General features: G+C 47.8%; 1 protein-coding gene across 1 annotated transcript; it reads left to right on the plus strand.

The window, feature by feature from the left end:
- Nucleotides 1–334: 334 nt before the first annotated feature.
- On the plus strand, nt 335–5,739 carry ZIC1 (Zic family member 1). The gene is made up of 3 exons (XM_003925060.4): nt 335–2,827; nt 4,256–4,419; nt 5,095–5,739. Exons 1-3 carry the CDS (start codon nt 1,846–1,848, stop codon nt 5,290–5,292), a joined length of 1,344 nt encoding a protein of 447 aa, XP_003925109.1. The 5' UTR covers nt 335–1,845; the 3' UTR covers nt 5,293–5,739.
- The last annotated feature ends 6,712 nt before the right edge of the window (nt 5,740–12,451 follow it).

The following is a 12,451-nucleotide window of genomic DNA, read 5'->3' on the forward strand; positions in this document are numbered from 1 at the left end:
TCTGTTGGGGATTTAAATACCAAAAAAGTATTCGGGGATCTCTAGGGAGCTTTGGGCAGCCCAAGGGAACAATGTCGCATTGGGAAATTTACAGTTTTACCTGAATGAAAGGGGCCCAAGTAGGGAACAGGAGACCAGAGAGACAGAGTTAGCGGGGGCAGTCGAGGGAGACAAGGGAAAGAGTAAAGAGAAAAATAAGGCAAGAGAGGGAAAAAGAAAAGGAAATTGTCAACAGCGTTTCAAATTTGCCATTAAAAAATTCCAGCCACAATAACCTGGGAACTTCAGCGCTTTCATCCACGTGTGTGTGTGGGGGGGTGGGGGGTGAGGTGGTGCAGGAAGTCTGATTAGATAAAAGCGAGGAATACAGAGGCTACCGGTTACACTGAGAAATTGCATTTCTTGTAAAGAGAGCATAGTGCCCGTGTGCTCCCAAGATCTTAAATTATAAACAGGAGGGGGACTAAGCAAGAGGGAAACAAACTTCAAAAGGAGCAAATAACAAAAGCCTTTTTTGCTGCCCTTGAATGGGGGGAAAGGGGGAAGAAAGAAAAGAAAGTTGCTGAATCGGGACATTCTGGAAGTGCCTTTGCTGTGTTTACCAGCCCCATCCCCGCCTCCTGCACCAGGAGACGCCCGAAGTCTCTAATCGCTCAGCGAAGAGTAGGTTTGGGGAAGAACCGCGCGGAGGTGGGGGGGGGGGTGGCAAGGGAGGAGGAGGAATGCATACAACTGTGAGAAGGAAGGGAATCGTAGCAAAAAAAAAAAAAAAAAAAAGAAAAAAAAATTCCGTGAGAAGAGGGAAAAAATTTGGCTAAAAAAAAAGTTGCTTCTCCTGGCAGTCCTGGTTTGTCAAAAGGGGATGTCAAGCGCTTTACAATACCTGGGATTGATGAGGCGGGCGGGCCAATGAGCTGCGCTCGGCGCCTCGGCGCGCCCTCCGTTGGCGCGGCGGCTGCAGGCGGGGGGAGTGCAGGCGCACCAATGGGCGCCAGCATCCGCAGCACGTGACACCTCCCCCTGCTCCCATTCATCAAGGGGGGGACGGTGTCGTCCTTTCAATTCATTTATCTGCAGGAATGATTGCTGCTATCAGTCTCGCGCTCACCGCCCGGCTGAGGAGGTGAAAGTTTCTCCCCAGGAAGATAAACCGCAAAAGACAATATTGTGCATGATTTGCGCCTTTTCTTTGGCTTTTTCTTTCTTTCGTCTCCCCCCCACCCACTTTTTTTTTTCTTTTTTTTTTTCTTTTCTTTCTTTCTTTCTTTTTTTTTTTTTTTTTGCAAAAAGCAGAGAGGGAAAAAAGGAGAGTGAAGGAGCAAGGAGGCGAGCCTGAGAGAAAGGAGAGAGAAAAGAAAGGGCGAGGGGCTAGTGGAGAATTGAGGAGGGGCGCGCGGCGCGAGGCGGAGAGAGCGCGAAGCAGCCGCGGCTCTGGCGCTCACATTCCTCTATGCTACAAATCCAGGAGGAAGTTTTTTTGGGGGGCTGAGATGCTCCATGCCTTTCCCCGGGCAGCCTTGACACGCGGCCCTCTCGGCAGAGACTGAGCGGCGAGAAAGTGCGAGCCGGGCCGGCAGGGTCTGCGTGGCGGGCGCTGGAGCCTGCCTTACTCGCGGCCCGCAGCTGTCCGGCTACTTTGTGTTTGGCCGGGCCAGCGCCCCGGCGCGCCGCGCCGTTGCCTGCAGGCTAGGACTTCGCGAGGTGGGTCGACTCCCCCTCCCTCCTCCTCTTCTTCCTCCTCTTCCTCCTCCTCTCGTTCCTCCTCCTCCTCCTTCCGATTTTCCCTCTTCGGCTGGCGAGGGTGGGGGGGACGGGGGAGGCCGGGGCTCGCCCCGAGCAGCCACGATGCTCCTGGACGCCGGCCCCCAGTACCCAGCGATCGGCGTGACCACCTTCGGCGCGTCCCGCCACCACTCCGCGGGCGACGTGGCCGAGCGAGACGTGGGCCTGGGCATCAACCCGTTCGCCGATGGCATGGGCGCCTTCAAGCTCAACCCCAGTTCTCATGAGCTGGCTTCGGCCGGCCAGACGGCCTTCACGTCGCAGGCGCCGGGCTACGCGGCAGCTGCGGCCCTGGGCCATCACCATCACCCCAGCCACGTCGGCTCCTATTCCAGCGCAGCCTTCAACTCCACGCGGGACTTTCTGTTCCGCAACCGGGGTTTTGGCGACGCGGCGGCGGCAGCCAGCGCACAGCACAGCCTCTTCGCTGCATCGGCCGGGGGCTTCGGGGGCCCACACGGCCACACGGACGCCGCGGGCCACCTCCTCTTCCCTGGGCTTCACGAGCAGGCTGCCGGCCACGCGTCGCCTAACGTGGTCAACGGGCAGATGAGGCTCGGCTTCTCGGGGGACATGTACCCACGACCCGAGCAGTACGGCCAGGTGACCAGCCCGCGTTCCGAGCACTATGCTGCGCCGCAGCTGCACGGCTACGGGCCCATGAACGTGAACATGGCCGCGCATCACGGCGCCGGCGCCTTCTTCCGCTATATGCGCCAACCCATCAAGCAAGAGCTCATCTGCAAGTGGATCGAGCCCGAGCAACTGGCCAACCCCAAAAAGTCGTGCAACAAAACTTTCAGCACCATGCACGAGCTAGTCACGCACGTCACCGTGGAGCACGTAGGTGGCCCGGAGCAGAGTAACCACATCTGCTTTTGGGAGGAGTGTCCGCGCGAGGGCAAGCCCTTCAAAGCTAAATACAAACTGGTTAACCACATCCGCGTGCACACGGGCGAGAAGCCCTTCCCCTGCCCCTTCCCTGGCTGTGGCAAGGTCTTCGCGCGCTCCGAGAACTTAAAGATCCACAAAAGGACGCACACAGGTACGGAAACCACTGTAGGACCCCTACCCATCCCACTTGGGCCTGGGACCCAAAATCCGAAAGTCAGCGGCCAGGTCGCACAGATGAGCCTCAGTGGGATCCGGGCGTCAGGTTCTGGCAGGCAGGCGGGGAAAGTGTGCACTGATTTTTAGTTTGGGGATTGAAATTATGAAAAAATTAAAATAAAACAAGAGGGCGGACAAGAAGGATCTGGAGATACAGATTTTTTAAATGAGGAACAAAAAAGTTCCGGAGAACAGGAAGCCAAACCTGGTTTGGCGGAGACCTTGGTGCTTTCGAAGCCGGGGAAAGTGGCTGGCTACGGGCAGCCGCGGAGGCGCCAGCTGCTCAGGCTGCAGACAAATCTAAACGCTTGCTTGCTGCTAACATCTCTCTCCAGGTACTTCATTGAGGACTTTGCCAAAGGAAAGAGCTGAGGAAATTGAGGCGAGCGGGTTAGGGGGTGTAGAAAAAAACAAAATAGAGACAGAAATAGTTGAGACAGAAGGGGGAAAGGAAATAATTTGGGATTAAGTAGGCTTTTGAAGCTTTATGCACATTAGAAGAGTTCTATTTTAGTAGTGACTGGTTTAAAGCGTGGGCTTGAGGGATGGAAAAAGTCCAAGTAAAGCGAGGAAGACCACTTTGTCTATTAGACTCCAAGAGGGTGGTTTTCAAAACACCGGATCCCCAGCTTTGGCCTTTAAAAATAATCAAGACACAGGTCTGAAATAGTTAAAAAAAAAAAAAAAAAAAAAAAGAAGTTCCTGTGATAATCTGGCATCAGGCAAGACATTCTGGGCCCCTTGCGCCCACGAAGCCGGGAATTGGGTCTCCTTTCCTATTATGATTTATCTGGGTGAGGTCTGAGGACCATGCTTGGGACTTTCGGTTTAACGCAGAGTCAGGGAAGAATTGGCGTTGAGTTCTCTCCCCTACAGATTCTGCCATAAAATGTGAATGTCTGTAGGGATTGGGGTGGGTTGGAGGAGGCGATGAGGGGTTGCGGAGCGTCGGGGAGGGGGCAGGAGGAGGAGAGAAAAGCAATAGGGCAGGAGAATAAACCTCAAACGTGAAAACTAGAAACCGGGAGCCAGGTAGAAGTAATCTGAAATCGTGTGTATAGGTCTGGTTAACACGACTTTTCAGACCCTGATGCTAAAAACCGACTCCTCCTCCTACTAATTTTTTTAAACCTAAAAATAAAACGTAGATCTAATTGTATTAGATATTAAAATAGAGTTAAGATATTTATAATTTCGCTGCAGATAGATGAATTTATTGACATTCCGGGTTTTTAAGCTTGCAAAGTGCTAATCCTGGGCTGCTGGCTTTTTGTTTTATTTTATTTTTCCATTTGTTTAGTTTTTGAAAAACGGCTGCGGAATTTTTTCTAATGAGACCCCTCTCATTCTCCTTTCGCACCAGGGGAGAAGCCCTTCAAGTGCGAGTTTGAGGGCTGTGACCGGCGCTTCGCTAACAGCAGCGACCGCAAGAAGCACATGCACGTGCACACGAGCGACAAGCCCTATCTTTGCAAGATGTGCGACAAGTCCTACACGCACCCCAGTTCGCTGCGCAAACACATGAAGGTAATCGCCGCTCTCTCGCTGCCCACTTTGAGGCAGGAGCTGACTCGGCTTTCGGCCTGGGGGTCGGGCGGCGAGTGGCAGCCAGGCGGTGGCGGGAGCCGGAGGAAACGGGAAGGCAAAGGCTCCACTCCTTGGAGCTGGGCCGAGAGGGTAGGGTGGGACCTGGAAAAGGGGATGGGAGTGCCCAAGGCGCTTTTAAATTAATGGTTTCATAATAAAAGTTGAAAGAGGCGAGTACGAGCAAAGGCCTCCGCTGAATTTGGCCCAGAGCTAGGGCTTTTGCAAGGGGTTGACGCTGCCGAAACTGAGGCCCTTGCTCCTGGCCCCGTGGGACTGTAGAGGTGGACTCCTGCACCCAGGCCTGAGCGCTGGCTCACCTAAATGTGGGCGAACAAAATTCGGGGAAGGAAAGTGCAGTATATGGCCTCAAATCCAGCCTCCCTCTTCCCAGACCTATTTTTCTTTTGTGAGTCCTGCAAACGCCGACTTTCCCAGGAGCCCGGTGTCTGCAGGCCGGTGCAGGGGAACCAAGCCCCAAGTTCCGCTGATCTGGCCTCGACTGCATTTGGGGTCAGGCTCCAAAGGGTATAGGAGGACAGGCACTCGCCTTGGCCCCTCTAGGCAGCCGCCGCGCTGGCTCTTTATGTCGGTAAAAACGCGACTTTATTCCTGCAGGTCCACGAATCCTCCTCGCAGGGCTCGCAGCCTTCGCCGGCCGCCAGCTCAGGTTACGAGTCCTCCACGCCTCCCACCATCGTGTCTCCCTCCACAGACAACCCGACCACCAGCTCCTTATCGCCCTCCTCCTCCGCGGTCCACCACACAGCTGGCCACAGCGCACTCTCTTCCAATTTTAACGAATGGTACGTTTAAAATCAGAAACAAAACACAGAACAAAACCCTATTTAAGAGACTGATCACACACGTATACACGACATTACTGAAAGAACCCTGAGAATCGAAACAGCCCCACAGACCCCGCAATTCTTTTTTAAAAATCTGCCAATAGACCCAGGACGAGTAAGAGAGGAAGCATCAATCTTTTAAATATTTCCTTTCGCTTTTAGAATTTTTCTTTTTTTGGCAAAGGCTTGGTACCCAAGGTGCGGTAGGGGGTCGAGGGGGAGGAGGCCGCCTGACCAAATGCCGCCAACCCCGAGCGCCAGTTTCTTGTCGGATCGGAACGGGCTCTCCGGGGCTTCGGCTTTTTTTTTTTTTTTTCTTTGTGCTCTTGTAAATACAGAATTATTAGCTTAAAACTGTACTGTTGAATTCTGTAAATAGTTATATCTCGGTTGGAGAGGGTGGGTGGGATTGTGGCGTTGTGGTCTTTGCATTGGGGGAGGGGGAGGGGCAGGGTGGGCGGGGGAGGGGGAGGGGTGGGCGGCCGAAAGCCAACTGTTTGTACTGAATGGCAAGAATGTTCTAGTAAATGTGTACGAAAATGTGAATTACTTTGTACGATTACAGTCTCCACGTCGACCTAACCGAATATTATTGGTATTAATGTGCTTTTTTTGTATAAAGTGCAAACATTTCGTCCCAAAGTCTAAGTACTTTAGTGCAGTAAAATGTTGTTTCACGTCCTGTCAAGAATTCGTATAGTACGAGCCTGGATCTGCGTGTCAAACTGTTCCATTCGTTTATGTAAAGTGATATTAAAAAAAGATATAAACTATAATTGTCCGTTGCTTTTGGCAAAAGATGCAACCACATAATGTATATAATTCCTAGTTTCCATATTTATCCGCATGTAAAGGGCCGGTTTATCCATGTTACAGCTCTTCAATATTTATGGCTAGAAGAACTCGTATGTACACTTTAGTTTCCAGAACTGTTTGGTAACCTTTCGTACCTTATTAAAGATTCTTAAATCTCAGTGATTGTGGTAGGAATTTCTTCTTCACCCACCAGCAACCTGCTGCCTCTTCTGCCAGTCTTAAAGAGTCTCCAGAAAAGCTCTCCAGTCTCCCTTGCCTTCCCTTTCTGTCATTGCAGGTCGTATAAACGTGATAAATGAATGCTACCCTGCTGGCTCTCCGAGAGAGTGTAATTAGTATTTATATCAAAATTTATGAAACAAATTTTCGGCCGCAGTATAATTTAAATGACCTTTGCAGATGTAGAATAACAACCATAAAAATAACAGAAATAGATTGCACAGGCGACATCAATATTAATGTAGACAAATTGTCAGAAGCTCAGGGGCTTGCTCTGCAACGTTGCAAATGAACTTGCAGTGGAGGGTTCCGCTGCCCCCTAGATTAAATTCCCGGGGCTGAAACCAAGTTGCAGATTTACAATATTATATTTTAAATTGCTGTCTTCAATTAAACCATTTATGACCATAACTAATTTTCAGAATGTCGATGCATGCTTTTCCAGGCCTTCCTTCTTTGTACAAAAGTAAATGTCCATAAAGCGTTTCACTTATATTCTTCAAACACGATGCTAATTTAAATTAATTACTTCCTATGATATGTTATTATTCCTATGATTTTGCCACTGTTATTAGTTCTCTCAAAAATACATCTAGGGAAGAGGATTATTTTAAGTAATTTGATTATCTTTCTATCTCTTTTATTTATTTCTCATTTACTTAAGAAATTCGTTCCATTGGTTGGCGTTGATACAGTAAATTTGTAAATGAGCAGACAATATAAAAAATCTAAATTACTTGTGCTTAATGACTGTGGCAGACGCCTTTTCTCTAAATCAGATTGTCTTTCTTGCAGTTTAGTTTGATAGATTTGCAAGCTATGCTGCTTCCATGAAGTTAGCTGCGCTGGTAGGAACGCAGGCTTCTTTGTCTCTGGTTGTAGCTTGCATGATCGCCCCATTAGGCAGACTGCGTAGCTGAAGATCACAAATAAGGCCCTTGGCTGTAGCTGCTAGGGTGTAGAGGTACAGAGCAGACAGCAGAAACTGACCTCACTGGGGAAGGAGGACCATGGACCTGATTCTTTATTATACTATATGTGTTCAGGAAGCCACAGGCCATATTTGACTCTGAGAGAGAAAACAAGAGGAAAAACCCCACAAAGTATGATAACCCCTTAAGATACATTTATTTTAAAGTGAAGTTAATGTTTCAGATTATACCATTGGCCAATTACAAGACAAAAATGTTCACTTATCTTTAAGAATCCTTTGTTGACTTGTCTTTTCATCTCTTGCTATTTATATTTGTCACTGTTAGTCAACAGTTTTATTTACTGAGGAAGAAATTTGCTGCACTTACTATAGCACATCAAACACTGGGGAGGGTGGTGTTTAACTTTTTAAAAAATGTTATTCTGATTATAAATAATATTGGCTTTTCATGAAAAGAGCGCCACCTTGCAAGGTTTAGTGAGATTTATGAAAGTTGAATACCTAAGCAGGAATTGCTGCTTCCTCCAAAAATTTGCAAACCAAAAGCTAGCCCCAATTGGTTTGGAAGTTTGAAATTGATTAACAGTGTTGCATTTGAAGTGACTCCAGACATTAGGTCCAATAGTTAAAAATAGAAAGAGGAATATAGATGCCTCCTCTCTCTAGAAAAGATAACACCAAAATTAATAATCCTTCCCACTTTTATTGAGATCAGGTTGTCTGATAAGCTGTTATGATCGTGATCATGATAAACGTGATAATAATGGTACTTTTGTAAATTTGCTGGTGCATTTAATATGATAGTAAATGATGAGTTCATCTTTTCTTTAAATATTTCTATTCCTGAATATAGTTTTACTTGAAATTTGGAATTATGTGTCTAATTTTTGTTGTGTACCTGATGGTTAAATATTACACTATGACGTATGATTTAAGTAGGATATTTTAAAGACAAATTTTAGGTGTAAATGTTTACTTCAAAATGACTTCATATTTCAAATATCTATTTAGACTTTGAAGGACAAATAATTTTTAAAAGAGCATTTGAAGAGTAGTGTGTTTGCATTTGTGAATAATCTCACGCACAGCAAAGAAACATAATAGAAGCCAACATTGAAGCCAACATTTAAGCCAACCCTCATGTGCATTCTCTTTTCCAACACCTATTACAAAGAAAAAGTCATTAATGATGTAGGTGGTCTAAAATAATGCTTCAAACTTAAATGTAGTCTATTATTTTGCTGGTACCTTTAATGTCTGCTTCTTGAGATGTATTCTTCATACTTTTCTTCATGGGTTATTAGGTTTTGAAATACATGAATGTGCACAGCAAAATATATTGTTAGACTCTCTTTAGCAGGAGCTGAAGATGCTGCAAATGGCTGTTTCCTGTGTGTAGCTGTAGATTTTGACTTAGGCAGAATGCTGTCCTGGTTCATATTGCAACTGCATTGTATTCTGAACACTACCAAATGATTAGAACAGCTAACAAGTTATTAAAAAGTTATGTTGTGTCAACAGAAAAAGCCTGAGTATAAGCAATCATATTTGAGAAATGAAGAGAAATGAGTTGTGGTATGTGTGTGTGTTCATTTATAGACCAAGCATATAAATAGACAAACACCATTTATATGGGGGCTAAGTAATTTTCAAACATTTCAGATCCTTTGTTTTCTTCTTCAAAAGCTACCCCCAACTGCTTTAAGCATTTGCAGCTGATGATTTTGATTTTTTTAAAGTCAAGCATTCAAGTTAACCTTTAAAAAGCAAACCACCTCCAAAAGAAAGATGTAACCTTTCAATTGCCCCATCTGCTTATCTTTTCCTTTTTTCTTTTTTAGCTGACAATGAAAATAGCGCTAACCTTCTTTGCTGATGGGCCTGGCATTTAGATGTTTTTATTTGTTGATTATGAAGTTTTCTCAGAACTTTTAAAGGGCTGGCCACAGAACTGCACCCCCAAGTACCTCACCCAGCCCAAAAACCTTCTAGGAGTTTTCTTTTTGAGGTCAACATTTAATCAGTATCTAGGACCCCTTGTGAGTTAGTGCTGTTGGAATTGTTACCTGAACATACTGCGTTTCAGGAAGTGACTTGGAGAAGGCCCTATGCCTTAAAGAGAGGATTTAGTTTATGACGTTATGAGGAGTTACTGTATGTGATCTGGCACACTCAAAGGCACTTGTGCCCTTCACTGTGAACTAGATATAAAGACATCAGCTCTTACACATTCCCAACTTATGTTTCTTTCGTTTTTCCAACTTAAAATACTAATTACAAATTTATCTCCTCCTCTCTAGTTACAGCATCAAGTACAGTTCTTAGAATTATGTGTCCATATTTGGGGGAGAAATGTTTTCATAGTCACAGTTGATATCAACCGTTTTAGAATTCTTGACAATAGCGTGGCAATGGAAAGAATGATCCTATCTGTGCCGTCAAGCTGCTAAAGGTACAAGTTACCTAAGGTAGTCTCTCTTTCAGCTTTTGAACCACCCTGTCCATCCTCTGTAATATGTACCATTCAAACTAGTTAGATATAGAAAGTAAGATTATTATGGGTATGCATACAGCAATTTAAAAAAAAATGATAACCACTAGTTTGGGGCAAGAAATACAAAAAGTGTTAACTTCTTATAACATGTCACATTCGATCCTTTTCCTCAAAGTTTATTGCAAATATAATGATGTAATAGATGCAAAATATGAATAATGTTCTCTTTAAATCTGTGCAAGCCTGGTTTGCTACAGAGTCTCTTCCTTAGCAAGAGGAAACACATCAGACCAAACCAGGGGCTATTTTCACTGTGGAAGCTGGGATCTGTCATCAGTTCCTAAAGTTGATACCCATTTTAAAGTGAAGAACTAAAACAGTATGAAGTTTCCAATTGATGTTATATACCAAAGGTGAGTTTTTTAAAAATCGGGTTTAGCTATCTAGAGTGGAAATATCATTTGGCAGTGAAGACGCCACAGACTGACAGTGTGTCAACTGTCCACAATACTTTGGCTGTCTCTGATGGTTGTGAGACATCTCCGTAACTATATTCAGGAGAATCCATGCTTTGTTAAAGTTAAACAGTGACATTCTCACCTTATAGCACACACAAGAATCAACTGTTGAGCATGAGTATAAACATAGTGGAATCACATCTTTAAAAACAATAGCAAGCGAACCCAAGCCGTCCGACCTTAGCAAACTTTAAACGATTGTTATTTTACATCTTTACTTTGTGTAACGACGTCCCTTAAGTTGCAGAAAGCAGGAACGTAAACGGCGGGAGACGCTCGCATCGCGATTCCTTTTTAAACGCTTTCCGTCCAGCCGGGAAAATCCTGGCCTCGGGTTCAGAAAACTCAAAGTCGTGGAGAAAGAACCGGGTCGGACGGAGTGCGTCAAGGAAAATCTTGGCATTGGCGGATGTCTCGAAAGCGTGGAGACGGTCTTCCGGGGTCGTTGCCGGGGTGCAGCGGCGGGACTGCCCCACACCACTTCCACGGAAGGCCGGGTCGTCAGCGTCTCCGGGACCCTCCCGCCACCCCGCAGCCCCGCGGGGCGCTGCCCGAACCGCGGCCGCAGGCTCCGGCCGGGCCGGGCGGGCTGTGCGCATGCGCGGCCCGGGGCCCGGGGTTCCACGTGCTGATGAATATGCATGAGACTCCCCCGCCCTCGCGGGCTGCAGAGAGAACCACGCAGAGGCTCCGGCCTGTGAAAGTCGCTGGCTGGGCTCCCAAAACAGTGCGGCGGGGAAGCTGCACGTGTTTGTTTTCAAACCTCGCTGGTTTAAGTGAGTTCACAATGCCGAGCCGACAGCCGAGGTTAGAGCAACCTGGGGCTGCTGCCATTGGGACCGCGAGTTGAGCGGGCCAGTCAGGGCCTCTCCTTCGCCGGGGGCCGGGGCTGCGGGGTGCTGAAGCCCCAGCTGGCCACACCACAGTGCACCGGGTTGTTGGGTTTCCCGTTCACCCCGGGCCCCCCAAGGAGGCCTTCTTCTCTCCCAAGCCGGAGCTGTTGTCCCGGCTGTTCTCCTATCCCTAGCCCCTCGAAGACGTCCCCTTGACTCACTTAGCCTGCCCGTAGCCGGACCTCAGGCCCGAGGTGACCGGGGAGCGGCACGGGGCGGGGGGGGGGGGGGGCGTTCCTGGGCCCTACCCTCTTCCCTTGCCCAGATCCAAGCCTGGATGTCGGCTTGTCTTTGTCTCTCCGCCTCTCTCTCCCACTCTTTAATCCTAGTTCCTCTGGCTCTCTGGCATTGTCCCAGCCTCCCACCTCCCCGTTTGGGAGACTAGGAGCCATTTGCTTAAACGACTGTTCTAGGGTTTCCACTTGAACCTTTCCTAATAATACTAGTCAGCTTGCCTGTCTTGGAGTTGAGATGGTCCTGTTAAATCGAAACGTGGGGACTGGTGGGGGAATTGCCCTGGCCTCGAGGCCGGAAAGTGTAGGATTTGGTGAAGGACACCTGGGTTCAGTCGCTGGATTATTGCTTTCCTCTCCTGGCGACATCCTTGGGGATCTGCATGGTATTTTGATGGCCAGTGTGCTGACATTTCCAGAGTGAGCGAATAATCTGTCTATGTGGAGTGGCCAATGCTTGTAAACAAAGGGGAGGAGCAGTAGGGAGGGTCCCTGGGTCACTCCATCCTCCGATGGACAGACAGCTACAGCCTTTGGGTGTTTTAGTCAGAATCCTGGGTCCCTTAACATCAGAAGTGGTTGCTGACAGGTTCCAATCATCTAGATTTTTACTTTCAACAGAACAGGTAGACTCACTTTTTGGAGCTTACCCTTTCACTGCCCTCACTGGGAACAGGAGACACCTTGAGTCAGTACCTGGCTCACACTGCGGTCCATCCCAGGGCCAGCTCCATCTGTGCCAGTTCTGCAATATGGGGACCACAGTATCATTTCATCTGACAATCACCACTCCCCAAGCCTTCAGCACTGAACCTGAGGAGGCAGAGAGGGAGGCTTTGGAAATGTTCCTGCCAGGACAATGCCTTTCTTCCTACCCAAACTCGAGAGTCTCTGAGCTCATTCACGGGAGATGGCATAAGAGCGTTTGCTCTAGGTCTCTTTGCCGGACTTGTCGAGCCTCACCCACTGCCACCGAGTGCTAGGCCCACAGAGGCCTGGCAGAAGCCACTCAATCCCCAC

The sequence above is a fragment of the Saimiri boliviensis genome, chromosome 9, assembly GCF_048565385.1.
Source record: "Saimiri boliviensis isolate mSaiBol1 chromosome 9, mSaiBol1.pri, whole genome shotgun sequence".
NCBI lineage: Eukaryota > Metazoa > Chordata > Mammalia > Primates > Cebidae > Saimiri > Saimiri boliviensis.

Excerpts from the sequence above, each read along its gene's own strand:
- ZIC1 (XM_003925060.4), top strand. The coding sequence starts at position 1,846 with ATGCTCCTGGACGCCGGCCCCCAGTACCCAGCGATCGGCGTGACCACC. Across the intron at positions 2,828-4,255 it reads CCACAAAAGGACGCACACAG|GGGAGAAGCCCTTCAAGTGC; the intron begins GTACGGAAACCA and ends CTTTCGCACCAG. Across the intron at positions 4,420-5,094 it reads CGCTGCGCAAACACATGAAG|GTCCACGAATCCTCCTCGCA; the intron begins GTAATCGCCGCT and ends TTATTCCTGCAG.